Here is an 18,847-nt window from a genome sequence, read left to right as displayed (position 1 = left end):
TGGGTCAGGTAATGCCCAGTGTCTTGGGCTTTATTTGATTTGTCTGAAAGCAGCAGGGCACCTGATCACAAATGGAAAAACAGGCTGGGAAACAGGTCTGAAAGGAAAAGGGGAACAAGTCTGAAAGGAGAAAGGTAACATGGAGTAAATAACCACAATCACTCTGGGGAGAAGGATTTCCTCCACGGCACATTTAACCCAGTGCTTCGTGTTCCAAATCCCTGGTTTTCCCTCTTCTTCAAGTCCAAAACAGCCATGTGTCTGCACATGAACAGACTGTTTTTGTTTTGTTTTTACATGACACAATTTTACCTGCAACTCATCTTGTTGTGTAATATATCAGTTACTTACTAAAATTCCATCAGACTTCTTTTCCACAGAAGTGCTACACCTGAAAGTAAAACAATTAGATCACCAGTACTTCAAAGTGAGGATTTCACAGGTGGTGGCCTTTCAATGCTTAGTCAGACTTAAGAATTGATCTATTTGGATCGATCTGTTAATCCTGTTACTCTGAAAAAACAAGAAAACAGTTTTACTGGGTCATCCCATCCTCTGATTGTTCTAAAAATCATCACTCCATTATTACAAAGCTCCTCCCCTGGAAGCCAGGCTGATAATTTTCAAGATGATAACCCATAATCACAGCACCAAACCTTAATCTTTGGAGCGAGGAAGATATTTTATGTACATCAGACTGCTTAAAACCCATCTGTACTACTTTTCACATGTTATTACATTCAAAAGAAATATTTATGACATAAAATTACTTAATACCAGTGTCAAGCTGCTTTCCTGGAGAATTAACTGGAATGCTGTAAACACAAGGAGAAGTTGTTTGGGTGTTGTTTGAGTCTTTTTAAACAGCACACATTAAAGGCTCCTGACTCCCAGTTTTGCCGTGTTGTGCAGATGTGAGATGTGTTGAACACAAGCCTCTCTGGTCGGGAGCTGCAGAGCTTTGATCGCGAGCTGCTGTGATCTCCACTTCCCACACGCTCCTCTTCACTCCCAGACTGGAGCAGAAGACACAGTTGTCCCAATTTTCCTGCTCCTGATGAATATTTTAAGGTTGAGTGAAGTACCCACCGAACTTTCCTTGCAGTAGCATAAAGCCTGATGTCTGTCAGAATCCAGCTACTACTTAAACTCAACTGCCAGTGCTTATGCAGTGACTTCCCCCTTCCCACTCATATGAATTTCTTTTAAATGTCAGGCTTGTACTGCCAGAATATTTAGTTATGCATTAATATAAATGTTGACTTTAAAGCAAGCTCAACTTTAAATATTTAGCTTTTATTAAAAAAAAAAATCAGCTATAAATGATAGCCTGTGTTTAAATAATATTTTAACGACTTGGCCAGTAAATATTCAGATAAGATTAAACAAAATTTCCAGGAGCTAATAGGTCAGGAATTGCTTGAAAATGACATTTTGTAAAATGGGAGAACAGTGATAATTTCTAGTAAATTTTTTCCAACTTCTTCTTGGCAACCAAATCCACAAGTGAAAAACCTCATGACTAAAAGTCTTTCTTCCAGCAAATAACCAGGAGCTATTTTGCCACGGATGTTACCCAAACCTGCCATCTCCTTTGGGCGTTTATCAGTTTGATTAACTCAGCCCCAGGACGAAGGCTGCTTATCATCTTTGTTAAGGAGCTTTGAAGATGTCAAGTGCTGCAACCCTGAGGAGTTCAGAGGAGAAAGATTATCCTCTAGTCCCATGTCTGAATAACTCAGATGTGGTGGTTTCATCACCAGCTTTAACAAATTCTCTTTGGTGAAACATGGAGAGCAGGAAGACTCTGCTAAATCAGCAATAGGAAGGACACACGTGATCTCAACATCCTTCTTGGAATTCTGAGCCACAGAGGAACCAACTGAGAGATCCCTGTGCTCTGCTCCAAATAATCCCAGAGCAAACCCCGGTGCAGCTGCCACAGGAACAAGCACACCGAGTGCACCTGGAGCACAAACTGGAGCACCCAGGGTGGGGGCAGGCAGGACAAAATGAGATGTACAGGAGAAGCCAGGCCCAAGCTCTGTGCCCAGAGCTCTCAACGTTAAACAGATTAATGGAAACTCCCAAAGTTGCACCAGAAGCCTGCAAGTGGCTGAGTGGGGAGCAGAGGGAACATTAGTGCCAAGCCTCAGTAATTGATTGGGTCTGCTTGCACGCTCTATCTTTCCCCTCAAACTACATTTTCTCTGCATATGGTTTCTCTTTCTGCCACTTTTAAAGTGATTTATTCCTTCAGAAGGGGAATTAGGTCTTATTTTGATCAAATATTTAGGACCTTTTAGACATTAAAAGCCACAGATTACAAAGAAGGAAGGGTCAAAACAGTGAAGTCAGATTAAAATTGCAGATAAGCCACAAATATTGAAGTCAGGAATGAACAAACAACTAGCAAAACAAGATTCAAAGAACTAAGAGGCTTATCCACCCTCCCTGCCATGTCTGGCTCCTTACTGCTAAATAACTGAGTTCTTCCCCACACAGGAGCTGATGAAAGGGGTCTGAATATAGGTCAGCAAAAGCCTTTCAGATCCAGCTACAGACACTAATTAGATCACTTTCAGTTATTAAAAAAAGAGAAAAGGGAAAAAACCTCCAAAACAAGGGTTTTACCACTCAAAATGTTCTGAATTTCTCTTTTTTCTTGTCTCTAATTGGCAGTGGCCTTTGGTTTCAAAGCAGCTGGTTGCTGCCCCAGCTCTGAAATTGTCACCAGTACACACCAAACACGGCAGTGACCACACTGAGGAAGAACCTCCAGCAAAATTAAGGCTGAACAACATCTGCAGCGATCCACAAAGACATGGGGGGGGGGTCTTTAAATATGTTTTCAAGATATAAAAGAATTCTTCAGCTTTATAAGAGAACACTGACTGTTTTGTTTTACACTGCCAAAACCCACAAGGCAAAAAAAAATTCTGACTATTTTTTTCCCCCTGAAGTATACAGTATAGCTCTGTTCATACAGGGCTCCTTGTACCAGCTTGTTTATGCCTCCTCTCCTGTGAAACAAGCCTTTATGTCTCCATAGTGGAAAAACCCACTGGTTTATATCCTTTTTGAGATGTATGCAGCCAATTAAATTGTAAAGTAATACCTGTTTCAAAGTCTAACTCAAAGAAACGATACATTCCTGGACTGGGACCAGAGCCAAGAAGGTCACCTTACACCCCGCAGTCACGTGGGAACACTTGGCTTTTGAAATTTCGTATTTTGATTTCCATGCAAAGTAAAATTGAAGGACTGAAAGGATGAAGTATTATGTATTCTCTGCACCCAAACTGTGCTCGTTTCTCAAGTGATAAGGTTAATATTCCGAGGAACAAGAAAAGACAGTTCAAGAGTTCAGAGTGATTTCAAGCCATTCAGAAAGACTCGGGGAAGTGACAATTGCTGGTAGCTCCGTGCTTTCCAGAACAATTTTAGTGATGAATAAACTATTATGTGACCAGACTATATGCATAAGAATGGTATAATGTGCACAAAACAACAGTGCACCAACACATTACAATAAAATCCACTTGTCAGAGTAACAAGCAAAGTCGATTTCCTTCCATATGAGAACGGTTATGAAAAGACTGAGATCTTATTTTAATTTCCAGTTTTCAGCAAAACAAACAGCACAGCAACCCCAAGAACAGTTTCAGCAGACAGGCTGCACCCCGCCAGGTGAGCTCATCTGGGCCACCCTACAGCAACAGACAAGTCTGGTTTTTAAACTGGTTTGATAGGAGTCTCTGAGCTAATGATAGGGTTTATTCTAAATTTAACAGCACAAATGTGTATGCATGGTACCCTCCATCTCTACCTGATGCCATTTAAAGAAGGACCCTAAAGTTTCAATGCCTTGGAGATTTGTGGATGGGTAACAAAAGTCCAGCAAATGTACCAAAACAAGGACTTGAGATATTTTTGTGACATCTGACAGAAGCTGTCGAGTCAAATTCACAGGTTGTTTTCTTCTAAGTTAGTGAACATAATTACAGAGTTTTCTGTGGAGCTTTCAAGACACCAGGCAGTTCGCTGTGCCATATTCCCACAAACCTCCTGCTTTAAAATATTAAAAACTAGATTGCCTAGCCCACATGAAAAATCCTTGCAATGACTATACATTTAATAAGTTTAATTCCTTTGTCGGATCTGTACCATGCCACAAAACTAATACCTGTGTAAAAGACGTTTTTGTACCTGTTTCTCATAATTATGTCCTGAGAACCAGGAAAGCTAGAGACAAAAAAGCAGTGTTAAAATCAATTTCCGGCACATAAAAAAATAATTCTGTATATTGATTAGGTACTCAGAAAGAATTGACTTAATGTTGGCATCATTAACATCTAACAGCAAAATTCAGAACACTCTTCAAGCAAAGGCTACATCAAAGAGCTACAACATTGAGTATGGGCTGGATAAACAACATCAAGTGCAAGCAGCTACATTTCCTTGTAACTTGTGCACAACACAGCATTTTGCAATGTTTCAGAATAATATTGTAACTGTTTAGCCTCACAAATATAAAAAATCACTTTTTTTATGCAAGTCGTGTGTGAAATCAATTGTGTTGACTAAAATATAATTTGTAACATATTTACATCTTGAAGGTTTTTCTGCTCTTGACTTTGGGGTAACAAAACCCACTTAGCTCTCACAGTATGTATTTTCTCCCCCAACGTATAAGAATCAGGATTTATTTCTCTGTATAGATCTCCAAAACAGCTTTTCCCTCGCAAACGATTCAAGTGCAAGTGTGCATTAAGAACAATAACCACGTAGAAAGCTGCCACAATGGATTGGGAAAAGCTTTGTCTCCGGCAGCCACTGGAAGCAGTAGTTTTGAGTTCTCAGTCTTTCTAGAATTTACCAGACTGAAAACTTACGGGTTTGGTACTCCCACCAGCCAGGGCTGGCATGGGAGGGCAGGGCAGGGCAGGGCAAGAGTCGCTGCAGGTGAAGGCTGCAATCGCGGTCCTTTGTGCCCGGCGTTACAGAAAGGCAAAGCAAGCTGCAGAAATCATCCTCATCCCTACCCGCGCCGCAAGTGTGCGATGCGGGCGTGGGTTGCTCCTCCTCCTCCTCCCGGCCAGGACGGTGTGCCCGGCCGCGCTTCCCAGGGCAGGGGAGCCGCTCCCGGCCCGGCTGGAGCCCGCTCCGCCGATGGCCGAGAGCTCTCCCCAGCCCCCTGCGGCGGCCTCAGACATTCCTCTGCTCTGTCAGGCAATGAAAATATCCCCAAGAGGATTAGAGCAGCCCTCGGGAAGAGAGCGGCTCGCGAACATCCCCAGCCCACGAAAGGCACCGAGGCCTTTGGGGGGTCACAGTACCGGGAACGACCCTCAATTACAGCCGCTAACGGTGGGGCTTGGGCCTCTGACAAATTAAGACCTCTAAAAATTCGCTGGTACTTTCACATTCTTGCGGGATGCAGCCAGCGTTTGGAAGTGTTCATTAAGGAGGGCAGACTCCTGCTCTGGCACTTACACTAAGGGGAAAAAACCACGAGAACAAGCAAAATTAGAAAGCAAAACATCTCTTCCTATTTCCATCCCGGGCACAGGCACAGCCAGCTACTCTATTCTTCTTCTATTCAACTTCATACAGAGTGCTCAAGGGTTAAAGTGCTTCAAAAATATTAAGAAAGGAAAACCATTTTTTCTACAATGAGGAACACTTGAGAAAGGCTCTAAGCACCAGGCTAACAAAGAAAACGGTCCTGAAGCAGGAGGCCCTCACTACAGCATTCATCTCCTTTGCCAAGCAAATATATTTAAATAAAATTATTCAATCCCAGTGTGGCTTCCAGGCCACATTAAGGTAGTACCATTCTCCTTAATTATATTCCTTCTCACATCTTTAAAAATCCTTTCAGTGTTTACTTGAAAAGCTAATTGCTGACAGCTAGAAAGAGCGTACACGTGATCCTTAACAATTCCGGGGTGGAGGGAGAGTACTGTCCCCTCCCCGCAGCAGTTCCCAGGAGCCCGACAGCTCCAACAGCCTCACAGAGCCCGGGGATGAACAGCCAGACACAAAGCCTGAGAAAAGGAGGCTCGGGGACACCGTATTGTCCTCTACAAGTCCCTGACAGGAGGGCAGAGAGGATGACCCCAGAGACACCAGGAAACAGGAGGGGGTTTAGGTTGGATATTAGGGAAAATCACTTAAGGGCTGTCGTGCCCAGCACAGGGCATGGTGGAGTCCCCATCCCCGGAGGGATTCAGAAGCTGTGTGGATGTGGCACTTGGGGATGTGGCTCAGTGGTGGCCCTGGCAGGGCTGGGGGAATAGCTGGTCTCAACGATTGCTAAGGACTTTTCTAACCTAAACAATCCCATGACTGTGTGTACATTATCCATCCCATACACCTTCACAAAGACACTGTGAGCTGGGGGATGCAAAGGGAAATACAGGATTTTTCCAGGCTTGAAAACAAAAGCCACCAGAAAACAGATCTATACAGAGAATTTCTGATTAAAACTCCAACATGGATTTTAACTACAAGAATTACAGTTTCCTAATTGCTGTTTAAGTTTAGCTTATGGATGACACAAAATGTCAACATTCCAGAAGTACAGTCTAAGAAAAATCTTTATTTTTGTACTCCAAAAATCATGAAGCAACTTCAGAAAGATCTCACACGGTGTCACAGTCATGCTCAAAACAATCTCCAAGTTATCAGTGCAGTTTCTCAAGAATTTACAAGCTTGAAGTGACTGTCCTACTGACCAGAGCAGTTTACATTTTCTGTGTTGAGACCACCAAATTTCTCCTTTTAAGCCAAGTACAGATGGCACAGACAGTTCTAATCAGACTTCCATGATAAACATTTTTTATTGATAGTTTTCTGTAAAGCAAAGTTTGAAAGTGCAAAAACACATGTAAAAGAGAGAAATTAAATCAGGTTCAGCTCTATCTTTATAGAGATCACAAAGTTAGACATTGGGATGACAGAGCCACAGCAATTAAATATGTATCACAGAAACGTTCCTAATTTTAACAAAAAGTTGTGAAATCCAACTTAGCAGCAACTTGGAAGGCAAACTCTGAGGAAAGGCACTGCAGGGTTTACCCGGAGGGGAGGGAGGAGCTGAGCTAAAAGGAGCAGCAGCCACCTCCCCCAGAACGGTTTATTAAAGCAAGAACCCGGCATCAAAGCACACGATAAATAATTAACGTGCAATGCCTTTGTGATAAGGCACTGAACTTGAGCTTTCTCCTAAGGTAAATGATTTGTAAATGCAAATTTGTCCAGCTGCTCCTTTCCTGCATCAAAAGCCTGCTCAAAGATAGCATTTATGAGCTATTTTTGTCAAATATTTACACCATCTTAATCAGGTTTTGAGTCATGCGTGTGCTCGTTTGTATACAAAAATGCAGGGTAGCTACAGTTACATAAACTAAGCGTTTGGGGGGTTTAAAAGTTGGGTTTTGCCTACTGGTCTATACAAGCTCACTTTTTAATTACCCTACCTCATTCACTGTAAGCAGTAACACACCTGCAGAGACCATTCCAGTTACATTCCATCCATCTTTCCCTTCACATGCAGATCAGAAGGCTTGGAAACAAGTATTACATATTTTTATTCTAAAAGCATTTAGGAAATGGCACCTCAAAATGAAATTACATCTGCACAGCCACCACGGAAGGCTGTGTTACAGCCTTGGAAGGGTATAGAAGCAATTACAGCAGGAGCATGGATGTTTCTGATTCCAACTGCTGTAAGTCTGCACAAACGTAACTGTTATTATCATTAAAGGCTGAAGAATGAATTAAATGTGGCTCTGCTTTTACAGTGATACCCAGTTTGGTCAGCATCTAACACCTGCCTATCAATCTCTAGGAAAACTGCCTGAAGAGGAATTTTCCAGGCGATAAAGCAAACAGTGTTCTTGTTAGCAGAATTCCAAAGCTCTGCCTAAAAAGCTCTAAGAGCTTCCTGAAAACAGAAATATTCCTACTCCCTTGCAGAGGATGGGTAATGGCTCCTTACCCACACAGCACCTCTGGATAGCCCTGGAAGAAGATGAAGTCCTGTTTCTGAAACCACTTATGAGGAAGTTTTAAGAAAACCAGCAGTAACATCCAGGACAGTTCCCTGGCTACAAGGTAACAGACTGGCCCCACCCCACCAGTACCTGAAAGGTACTTAAAACTCTGTAACTTAAAACCACTTCCAGGTTTTGCTGTGTGACAAGAGTCGCCCAAATAAATTTTCAGTCTTTGGGTTACTGATATAAAGCATCAACTCAACCTACCATCCACTTACTATACTGAAAGACTGCACAAGTTACAAGAAATCAGATGCCAGTAACATGGGTAGGTCACTGAATGTGTGGTGATTTCGCATTCAGTTCACTCATTCAATCCAGCTTTGCATCCCAAGGGAATCACAGTCAAGAGGGGCAGTGAACCCAGCTTTGGTAATGATTTGCATTTGGTAATGGTTCCACAAAGCTCTCAGTACCACCAGTGAGGCACAACCTACAAAGGCCAAACTTATTTTTTAAATGAACACCATCACCTCCACTCATCGTGCTCACGCACAGTAACCAAGAGGCTTTCAGCACACAAGTTAAGAATGAAGTTAGTCACATGACAGGAGCTAAATTAGATTTAAGCAATCAACATGCTCCATATATTCATCTGTAATAACAGAAACAAGCACCTGATAACCTTTCAAAGCCTTCTGAAGAAACAATAATGTCTTGAATGGACTAAACTTTTGAGAAAATGCATAAGATCACATGAGACAAAAGCAAAGGCAAAAATCTACTTCTTACAGGTCCTTATTTTAGTAAATCAGTAAAGGATATGCTTGAAAATGCTAAAGCCATAAAGTCTGCCCAGGATGAATGTGAAAGCAAAGATGAAACCCCAAAGCACAGGCTCAAGCTCTGCTACAGAGCCCTGAGCAGTGGTGCCTCCACAGGAAGCTCCAGAGTGAACAACAAACAGCACAAACCAAATTGCACACAGAGATCAGATCTAGCACACATAGATTTCCAGCTCCTGTGAGTGCTGGCTTTTTCCATGTAGACTGATTTCCTCAGTGAAATGAAAAGCTGGCAACAACAGCAAAGAAAACAACTGGAAAATGTTACTTTAGAAAACCAACACTTCAGATTTGGGGTTGTTCATGCTGTTACCATGAGCACAAGAGATTCCAACTGAGCTGAACCAGGAAAAGCCTTTTTAACTAGCACTACCTAGAAAGTGGAATGTATTGGATCCTGCTCTGGGTGCATCTGATGCCTGGTTCTCCTCTTTCCACATTCAGAAGTCAATTTTCCCCTCCAAAAGTCTCAGATGTGAAATACAAAAACCTCTATTCACATGCTGTGGTGTTGCCCTGCAGATTCTGGCCCCTCAGTTTAGAGCAGACCTGAAATATTTACATCACCTACAAGAAATCCTATATAGCTGCACTCACAGACAACACATTGAAAGGGTAAGAACACAAACCTACACCCAGTGGAACTGCCAAGGTTTTCCAGTTGTGCCAACAGGACACTCCATTTTCTGCAGCTGTGGTTTGTGTGGGTTTTCTTTCATCCACATCTCCAAAAAGTTACATAAAACCACAGCACAAGCTGGTTACCAGATCATTGCAGGTATCTCAACCATCTCTTATCTCATACTATCCAGGTATTTTTCAAAACCTACCATAACTTCAAATAAGGAGACAAGCAAAAAGAATCCATAGCAACAGTAGAACTATAGAACTTAAAATTAAGGCTCTGAAGACTTGAAGTAGGTATGAGCAAACAAGAACATGTGAAGATTTGGGTAAATAAGCTATTTTACACTTCAAACAGAAGACAAGCCTTGTCAGATTCCAGAAAAGGAAGCAACTTGAGAAAATGATGAAGGAGAGCTGTCCCACCCAAAATCTGTGGTGCAGTCTCTAAGAGCTCTTAATGCTAATGAAAATAGTGTCCCATAAAAAGTATTAAATTTGCTGTTGCAAACGAGTAAGAACAGAGTGCTGTGATTTCAGGTGGAATCCCTGGTTCTGTCCCTTCACCATAAACAAGGCACAGTGCACTGCATCCTTACAGGGGCTGGCAGAGGTTGGTCTATGAGCCCCATGATTTCTACCGCTGCATTACCAACATCTCCTTCAGTAAAAAGGGGTAACCAAGACAAATCAAAACATTTTGTCCCATATCTGCTCTGCAGAACCACCAAGAACACAGCAAAACAGAGCCCAGTGCAGCAGTTTTCCACCTCCTGAAGTAGTCACCCCTCAGCTCCCTGCCAGCCTCCCAGGACATGCACAGCCCCAGCACTTCATTTCCATGTTCATTTTACCCTGAGAAAAACTGAGCAATGACATCCCAAGCCATTCAATTGGCTGCCATTCTCCTCAGTCTTGGGGGGGCTGGTTTGGCTGTCAAGAGTGTTTCCCATTTCCCTTCACAACCATATTGGCACACCCTACAACATTTAAATTTTTCTTACACTTCCAACCAGGTTTCCATGAAGTGCTGTCCTTACAGGATTTCATTATTGATACAGGGATGGTTGTGAAAGTCCAGGGCCCAAAAAGCTACAGTACAGCTGTTAAAAATGATACACTACACAAGACAAGCATCATTAATTGAGGTTCCCTCTGGACTTCTGCAAGTGAGTATATTCAGAATGGTCAGGCCTCCATGCTCTTCTGAAACCGCAACCTGTTGGGCAGTTTTGCATTTTTTTTTCCTCAAGGCTAAGTATTTTTAAGATGAAACCTGTAGCTTTATTCCCACTTCAGAACCAGACAAACAAATGAAATTTCAGCGTGGGAAAAAAAGCTACAAACCAAAGCAGTAATTAAAGCTGAACTGAGAATTCGTTACCAATCTGAAAATGAACTTTTATGAAACATTTGGTTTTCAATGAATTTGCTAATAAATAATGCACACCTTCTGAGAAAGTTTCAGTCTATAGATCTGGAATCTATATGCTGTAATACATAATATTAAAGATTAGAATGACACACAATGTTCTTCTGCTCACAGTGCTTTCCATACTCCAATCCTATGCCAATCCCCACCCCCCAGAAAAGCAGTGGCAGCGTTCCCTGTGCCCGTGTCACCCTCTCCCTTCTGCCAGCACGAGTACTGCTACAGGCAGAAGAGCAGGGATCTGATCCAATTCTCTACATCCTCCACAAACACTTAGGAAAAGCCAACGGGAGGGCACAGTACCTCTCACTGCAGTGGCACTGCCAGCTTGAAACACTGAAGCTGAACACCAAAATAGGATTAACACTTGGCTACGACTTCATCTCGGCTGTGTTTCCTATCTGGCCAAGCACATTTCTAATGGAAGCCTCACAAATCGATAACAGAATACCTGGATTTTCTGCAAGGTGAGCACTGACAGCCCACCACTAAAAATTCCAATCCCAATGGCACTGGAGCATGTTACAAACTGCTGAGGTGTCCTACCACAGCAAAAAATGTTCCTGGATGCAGTTTTCCTTTATTTCCAGTTTTTTATACTTCCTTCCTTGCCTGTTTTCAAACAGGAACATTTGGCTTTATAAATCACTTTTGGAAATATTTCATCTTCTTGCTAACACCCAGTTTTCCTCTCTGCTACGCACAACACTACAACAGCCATAATTTCAAGTAATTATTCTGTTATTTAAAAGACATGTGGGTGTGGCATGTGGGGACATGGTTTAGTGGTGGACTGGGCATTGCTGGGGAAATGACTGGACTCAATCTTGGAGGGCTTTTCCAACCTAAATGATTCTGTGATTCTTCTGATTATTTTTTTAAAGCAATGTGACCTCTCCTAAAATTCTGAAGACAAGTTAGACTCCACTTCTCAATTTTAAAAGTCATGACAGGTCTAATGACTTAAATGACTTTTGGCAGCCTGTTCTACTTTTAGAAGGAATATCCAAACACCTCTATTTGTGGCTCTCCCTTCCTCACTACAGTTACATTATAAGGTTTCAATGCACGAACCACAGAGCCGCGTTAAGAGAAGATGTTCGGGCTCATTAACTACAGAGGAAAGCCAAGAAAGATGAAGCTTATACAGGGCTTGACTCCATCTCAGTCCAAGTGGAAGCAAGCTGTGGGACAATTACACTGAGAACTAGGGAATGAAAGAAAACCTGGAAGCTGCCTCCAAGTGCTCAAGTCTGTTAGTGATGGCAGTAACACAAAGGTGGCTCTGCCAAAAGGAAGATGAAAGAGGAAGAAATGGAACCAACACAATCAGAGCTGGAGCTTTTACTTCCCAGACAATGTAGGGAGCAGTGCTGTATTATAAATACACAGTCTAAAATACAGAAAGATACTGTATCTATCCATAGTGTCATATAAACATGAAGACAAACTGAGATTTACCATGGCTCAAAATACCATCGTACAGTACACAACAAATAAAGCAAAACTTGCCCAGAAAAGCACTCATTAAATGGCTGGAAACTCCATGCAGAACATGAAATAACTGGAAGCTGTAGATAAGCACAGAGTCTCTTCAAAACCATATCAAGTCTAACTTAAATATGTCAATAGGCAAGAAACAGCAGCTAAGGCTACACTGGTACAGCCCTCAGGCTGCTGAATGCCCGACACACAGCGTGCTCTGTGCTGCTCACCCCGAGGTCAGCAGCAACACTGGACACATGTCACGAGTTAAAAACACATCAAACAAGATAAATTCATCAAAGTATCGTAATAATAACAGCTGACAACTGTGCTAGCTACTGACACATGCTCTGACCCAGTGTCACAAACCCTGACAGCTTCAAGACATCCAAGACAGGCATCAGACAAACACAAAGGTAAAATATATTTGGACTCCATAAATATGAGCTAGAATTAAACCCCTTTGTAAGCTACTTACACAAATTTCTAAGCAAAAAAAAAGTTAAAAAAACAGATGGCAAAGTCCAATAGAGCTATACTGATGAAGCACTGACACCCCAAAGGATATTAAGTACATAGGTGCCTACTAGGAGAGACAAAGAGAAATTTTAAGGGATCAGCAGGCAGAAGTACAAAAGCATGGGGGTAAGGTAATAAAAAAACCAAAACATAATAAAAACACAGTAAGATTCACACCCATATACATAACAATTAAAATCTGATCTAACTACAACAGACAGTAGTGCACAAATTCTTTGAGCAGACAGATTAATTAGTGGATAATTTAATCACAATAAAGTTTTTCCACTTTTAAAAGACCTCCAAACAAAACTGCATGACTAGAGGATACCAAAAATTATCACCACGCTGCCATGCTTTGATGAGACTCAAAAGAACTGAATCATCAAAATCCACATCATCAACAGTCCATCATATGAGCCAAAACCTCTGCAACACACTAAGGAAAAGAGGATCAATAGATAAAAAATGTACAAATGAAGAAATTCAGGCTAAGCAGAATATCTGAATTTCTTCAGTGGTAACCAGCACCAAGCCAGCTGCACAAACAGCTCCACAGTGAAGAAAATTCACAGCTAACATATGCAGAACAACACATTTTGAGGGGGAAAAAGCTCTCTCTATTGTACAATTCACTGTTTCTAAATCAACTTAAAACAAGATTTCTCACTGGAAAACTATGAAAACTAGAATGTCAAAGGAATAGGAAAATAAAACATTGTTACATGACTGAATGACCAGAACATTCCTTCCCAAAAATGCCATATTCAGTCTTGGTCATATCACAACAGCAAACCGAAAGCTGAACCAGGAAAGTTCAGAGGCTGGCAATGAGAATCAGATGCCATAAAAAAATACCTAAGTTTATGTATTTGGACCCCACTGAGTTCCCAAGGTAGGCAGTCCTGTCTGAGCAGCACCTTTATGGATTTAACTGTAATTTCTTTCTTACTCATACATTCAATCCCAAAACACGCAGAAGCAACAAGTGGAATCATAAGTTTAGTGTTGATGTAAAAAAAAAAAAAAAAATCCTTTAGAGTAATTTATTACTTTTCATTAAAATTAAACCTCTTCTCTTTTTGCACAAATCAAACAGCTTGTGGTTGTTACACACTCCAGGGAATTACCCAAAATCCCAAGAAAGTTTAGCAGCAGAACATTCCAATTCTTTCACTGCCTTCGGTAAGGGCAGCTTTAATGAGGAAAAAAATATATTTTAACTGATGCAAAAAGGATTTATCATAAATTGATAGTCTGCTTATTTTGTAAAATTAAGATGCTCCTCTGCAAGAATACTAAACGGTAAAAACTCTGGAAATTAAAGCACCTAATAGACCATATAAAGCAGGCTTTCAGTTTTCCTACTGAACCCTGCAACTGTACACATACAAATCAGGCTTATCTATTTATATGGAATTAATCAGGATTACCACTTTCATCTTGGCAATTTCACTGGAGGACGAAATCAATAGCACCCAATCAGTAAAATATGACTGTTTCCACTGCGCTGAGGCATTTTCTCTGTTAAGAACTATTCTGCCTTTTTAAAAAATCAATAGCCTCAGGCATTATGTTTCAATATGGGAGACCCAGAGGTGTATTCTGGCAGGACAATCCGAGCAGCACCCCAGTGTTTGAGGCAGCTCTCTCCTCTCAGCCCAGCACACCAAGGAGCAAACACAGACCTGTGCCTCCATGGCCACTCCCAAAGGCTGCACCAAGACTTTGGAGCTCTTGGGGCTGAACACCCAGTCCACAACCCTTGGAGGAAGGTAAAGAAACCCCTCTGGATCCAGCATGGAAGCTGCAGTCTGGGCCCTGCAGCCACTGAGACCCCTACAAACCAGCTAAACAGAAGTGGAGTTTTCTTCCACCAAGTGACATCCCCAACATCAGCACCGAGTCCTCATGGGAAACCAACACTAACTAGTTACCAGCAACAACTCCAGTTATACCTCCTCATAGGCAATGCAAAGTGCATTTAAACATCCTGTGTGTTTAGAAAAGTTGGCTACAAACATTGGCACACATTTTACACACCAAATTATCTCCATGAAACTGGTGATGATAATAAAATTTGCTTTCAAACTCCCCGTGACGCTCAGGCTGATTTTGCCCAAGTTAAATGTTTTTATAGCTTGAAAGCAAAACTTAAGCAGAATATTGCACTGCTCCTTGTGTAGTTTTCCTAAACTCCCACTTCATTTCCTCACTCATTTATTATCACTCTCCTCCTCTTGGCCATGCAACAAACTCCAGTTAGGTGCCTACAGAGTCCTTAGACTTCTGTGACAATCTCTGGCTGAAGGTTAACCTCATGTAAATCACAAGGGCATTTTATCATCAGGAACAACCAAATACTCTTATTTGTATAAGGAAATATCTGCCATATGTAACTTCCTTACTTACACTGATAAGTTAGCACAAGGTAACTAAGCCAAGCTTTTTTTTTTTTAATGACACTTTTTTGTTTGCTGCTTTTCACTGTGATGAACATTAGGCACAGGTGTGTACACACCTGACAACTCTGAAACTGAAGTGTTAGTTTATTAGGAAAGCTTCATAAGCCAGTCAAGTAATTTTCTTGGATGACTAATAAACATGCAGTGCAAAAACCATATGCAACCTGTCCATATGGAACAGGAATATCAAGCAGGGAGACCGGTGCTTAACTGACTTGGGACGTAACCGAGACCTGAATATTTCTGCTCTATTTTTAACTTGGGATATAATTAGAAATAATCAAGCAGCACACACAAAACAGAAACAAATGACAACCTGCTGTTTCTAGGGACCCCAGCTGATCTGTGCTGCCATCCTTAGCTTTCCATACCCCCATCACTCCCCAGAAGGAGCATCCCTGGCAGCAGCACCTGGATGCACTTCCCAGCCTGCTGCTCACAGACCCCTTCAGTTCTGGGCTCCTCCTGCAGCTCCAGGCCCACCAACTGCTAATTCTGCTCCACTGGGACTTCCCAAACCAGCAGTTTGTCCTCTAAAAACAAAATACATATCGATTCCAAGGACTTCAAGAACACCAGGGAGAGAAAGAACAAATTTCCTGCTTCTGAATAATCTCATTTGCAATCTTAATGGTGTATACAGGCTATCACAGCTCTCCTATTAAAAATTAGGTGACACTAGCTTCATTTTTATTTCCAATAATGCAATCTGTATAGATCCAAGTTTTTATGCTTATCTCAACTCAGTTACAAACAGTTATAGGAGACAGGATTTAGCTTAATTTGATGCTTCTTCCTGATTTGCTTTATTCCCTCAGCTAAGTGAAATGTTGTCCCAATTCTAAAATCAGCAGCTCATCTTGCCTTATCTGCAGAGCAACCAACTAGACTGGAAAACATACTAATGTTTGCAGATACACAAATAAATGAAGTTATACAGTCTTCTCCTAAAATAATTCAACTGCACTCTTTTCTTCTTCAGAGAGCCATGATGAGCTATTTATAAATAGGATCAAATGTCCCTCCAACACACATGACTCCATACAAAGAATATGGGCTTCCAAATCTGCAACTTCTGCTCATTTCTGGCACTTTTACCCACACCAAAATGCCACCATGGGGTGTTTTTGCATTAAAACCCCTTGATCTGGACACAGCAAGCAGCACTTCAGCCTTGACAAGGAGAGCTGTGAGTCCCACAGCCAAAGCTCTACCTGGTGTTCCTCTGCCTCTCCTGCCCTCAGCATCAGCCTAAGGAGGCTCTTCCCAGCATCCTGAAGAGATCAAGCTTCACCAGAGCATGGAACAGAAAACAGCACTACCCCCCTCGCATCTAAACTCCAGTAGGAGAAACCATGAAAGTTCTTTTCATGCCATGGAACATCTGCACCCAACTCACTCTCCTATGAGCACCTACCCATATAAAAGTATGTGGAACATCCTGTATTTAAGAAAAACTACTAGCAATTAGATGGGAAATAGTGTGAATTAAAATGAACTTCATCCACTACACATCCTCTTTATTGAGACAAAGAACTAAGAGAGCCTTTCTCCCTTTCCTCAGTAACTGGTAAAAACATTTTCAGATAGGGAAAGCCCAGCTCCTGGTCCTCCCCAGGGATCCCACAGGACACATCCACGGACACAGCACAAAGGCACCTTCCACAATAGAGAGAGAACATCCAAAATTTCCACAATGATACTCCTAAATTCCTGCTCTGATAAACAGCTCCAATGAAGGTTTTATTCCATATCACTTCAGCACATCACCCCCACTCTGCAAATTTCATTCACATATTTGGCTCCAACAGACAGAACTTCACCTAATAATTTAATTTCCTCAAACGATAAAAGATTATTTTAAACTAGCAAAGAGCTACTAACACAATCATAAGACCACTGAGCTGTCAGGAGAGCAGGAATATCAGAAAAGAATCACCACGTGGCAAGATTTTACACATAACCAAGTAACTTATCTGTTACACATGTTCTGCAGATTTTTGAGTCAAACCGCATTTTTCAAAAGAAAAAAAAATCTACTTCAGATCTGGAATCTGCAAATTTTGTACTGTGCAAGAGAATAAATTAAAATATTCCCCGTCAACAGGGGTCAGCTCACGTGGTTCCATCAGTGGTGTCCAAGATGAGAACCACCGTGGAAGATCCTGCCTAATGAGATTTGAAACAGAACAATCACACCATTTAATGTCAGAATTCAACCATTCTTTCCCAAATTGCTAAAAAACACTCATTTGACCAGCAGCTTTTTCCACATTCTACTTGCACAGAGCTCTCTCAAAATACTAGGATTCAATCAACCTACAGGGGGTATTTTTTTTTTAATCCCAGCACTCAGCATTCAAGACCAGATTTTCTTTCAAGCATCCTACTAGCTTATTGCTGGCAAGAAGGAAATAAAGAAGTTACTTTTTAAAGCCAGCATTTGGCATAACGAGCAGATAACATCGCTGCAAAGCTAAGGAGGCTTCTGTGGTATTAATGGTCTCATGCAAGGGCTTTTGAGAGAGCCTTCTCCTGCCTCACCTGGGTGAGATTACGTTTTCCGTAGCCTATAAAGAACCAGGATTCAATCATGGACCATTAAAGACAACAATGGTAAAAGGTGTGAGAACTACCGCGGCTGAAACGCTGCCAGACCGCTCATTTCTGGGCTACTGCGGCAGTTCCCAGGCAAGTTCCTCTCTCTCCACAGGTTGCCGGTACCGAGTCCGCGCCGCTTCCAGCAGCCCTCCCGAGCGGGGGCAGAGCCCGCCCGTGCCCAGCTCCCCTCAGGGGTAAGCGGCAAGCCCGATTCCCCTCAGGTGTGCCTGGCTCCCCTCGCCGGTACCAGCGAGCCGGGAGCACAGGTGGGTGAAGCGTTCAATCCCCCACAGACAGGGCTCCAGGTGTCCCTTGTTCGCGGGGAGGCACCGCCGCCGCTCCCCGAGGCTCGCAGTGGCCCCTGCTGGTGCCCGCACGGGGGGAGCGGAGCGGGCTCAGCCCCTCGGCACCGCTCGCCGTGCCGGGGCCGCCCCGGGCCCCGCCGCCCCCCGGACCCCTCCGCGCCCCCGCACAGCTCCGCGCCCGCCGGGGTCTCGCCGCGCTCTTACCCGTCAGGAGGCTCCGGGAGCCGCTCCGCGCCGCGGCGCCGGTCGGTGCGGTCTGCGCGAAGAGAAGGGCGATGCACAGGGAGCCGAGGAGTCGCCGGGCTCTCCGCGCCGCCATCGCTCCACTCCCCGCGCCCGGCAGCCGGGCTGCACCCAGCGCCAGCCCCTCCCCCGGGGGGGCTCCTCCTGCCTTCCTTCCCTACCGGGCGGGCTGCGCGGAGGCAGCGGAGGGAGAGCGGCGGGCGGGCGGAGCGGCCGCGCTCCCTCCCTCACTCCATCGCGGGCCGGGCTCCGCCGCTCGCTCGCTCCGTCCCTCCCTCACACGGACCCCGCGGGGCGCGCGCCGCCTCCCGCCCACCCCCGCCTC

General features: G+C 43.1%; 1 protein-coding gene across 5 annotated transcripts in view; it reads right to left on the bottom strand.

Moving 5' to 3' along the window:
* Nucleotides 1-18,820, bottom strand: part of NEO1 (neogenin 1) — a 166,785-nt gene extending 147,965 nt beyond the window's left edge. For all 5 annotated transcript variants that reach the window (XM_041469102.1, XM_041469103.1, XM_041469104.1 and 2 more), the window contains exon 1: nt 18,484-18,820. In XM_041469102.1, the coding sequence (XP_041325036.1) occupies nt 18,484-18,598 (115 nt within the window). In that variant the 5' untranslated portion in view covers nt 18,599-18,820. The remainder of the gene's footprint in view (nt 1-18,483) is intronic.
* Between the last annotated feature and the right edge of the window lie 27 nt (nt 18,821-18,847).

This window comes from Pyrgilauda ruficollis, unplaced genomic scaffold (genome assembly GCF_017590135.1).
Source record: "Pyrgilauda ruficollis isolate IOZ18807 unplaced genomic scaffold, ASM1759013v1 scaffold23, whole genome shotgun sequence".
Taxonomy (NCBI): Eukaryota; Metazoa; Chordata; class Aves; order Passeriformes; family Passeridae; genus Pyrgilauda; species Pyrgilauda ruficollis.
Note: the sequence above shows the minus strand (reverse complement) of the source record. Positions and strands in the feature narration are given on the sequence as shown.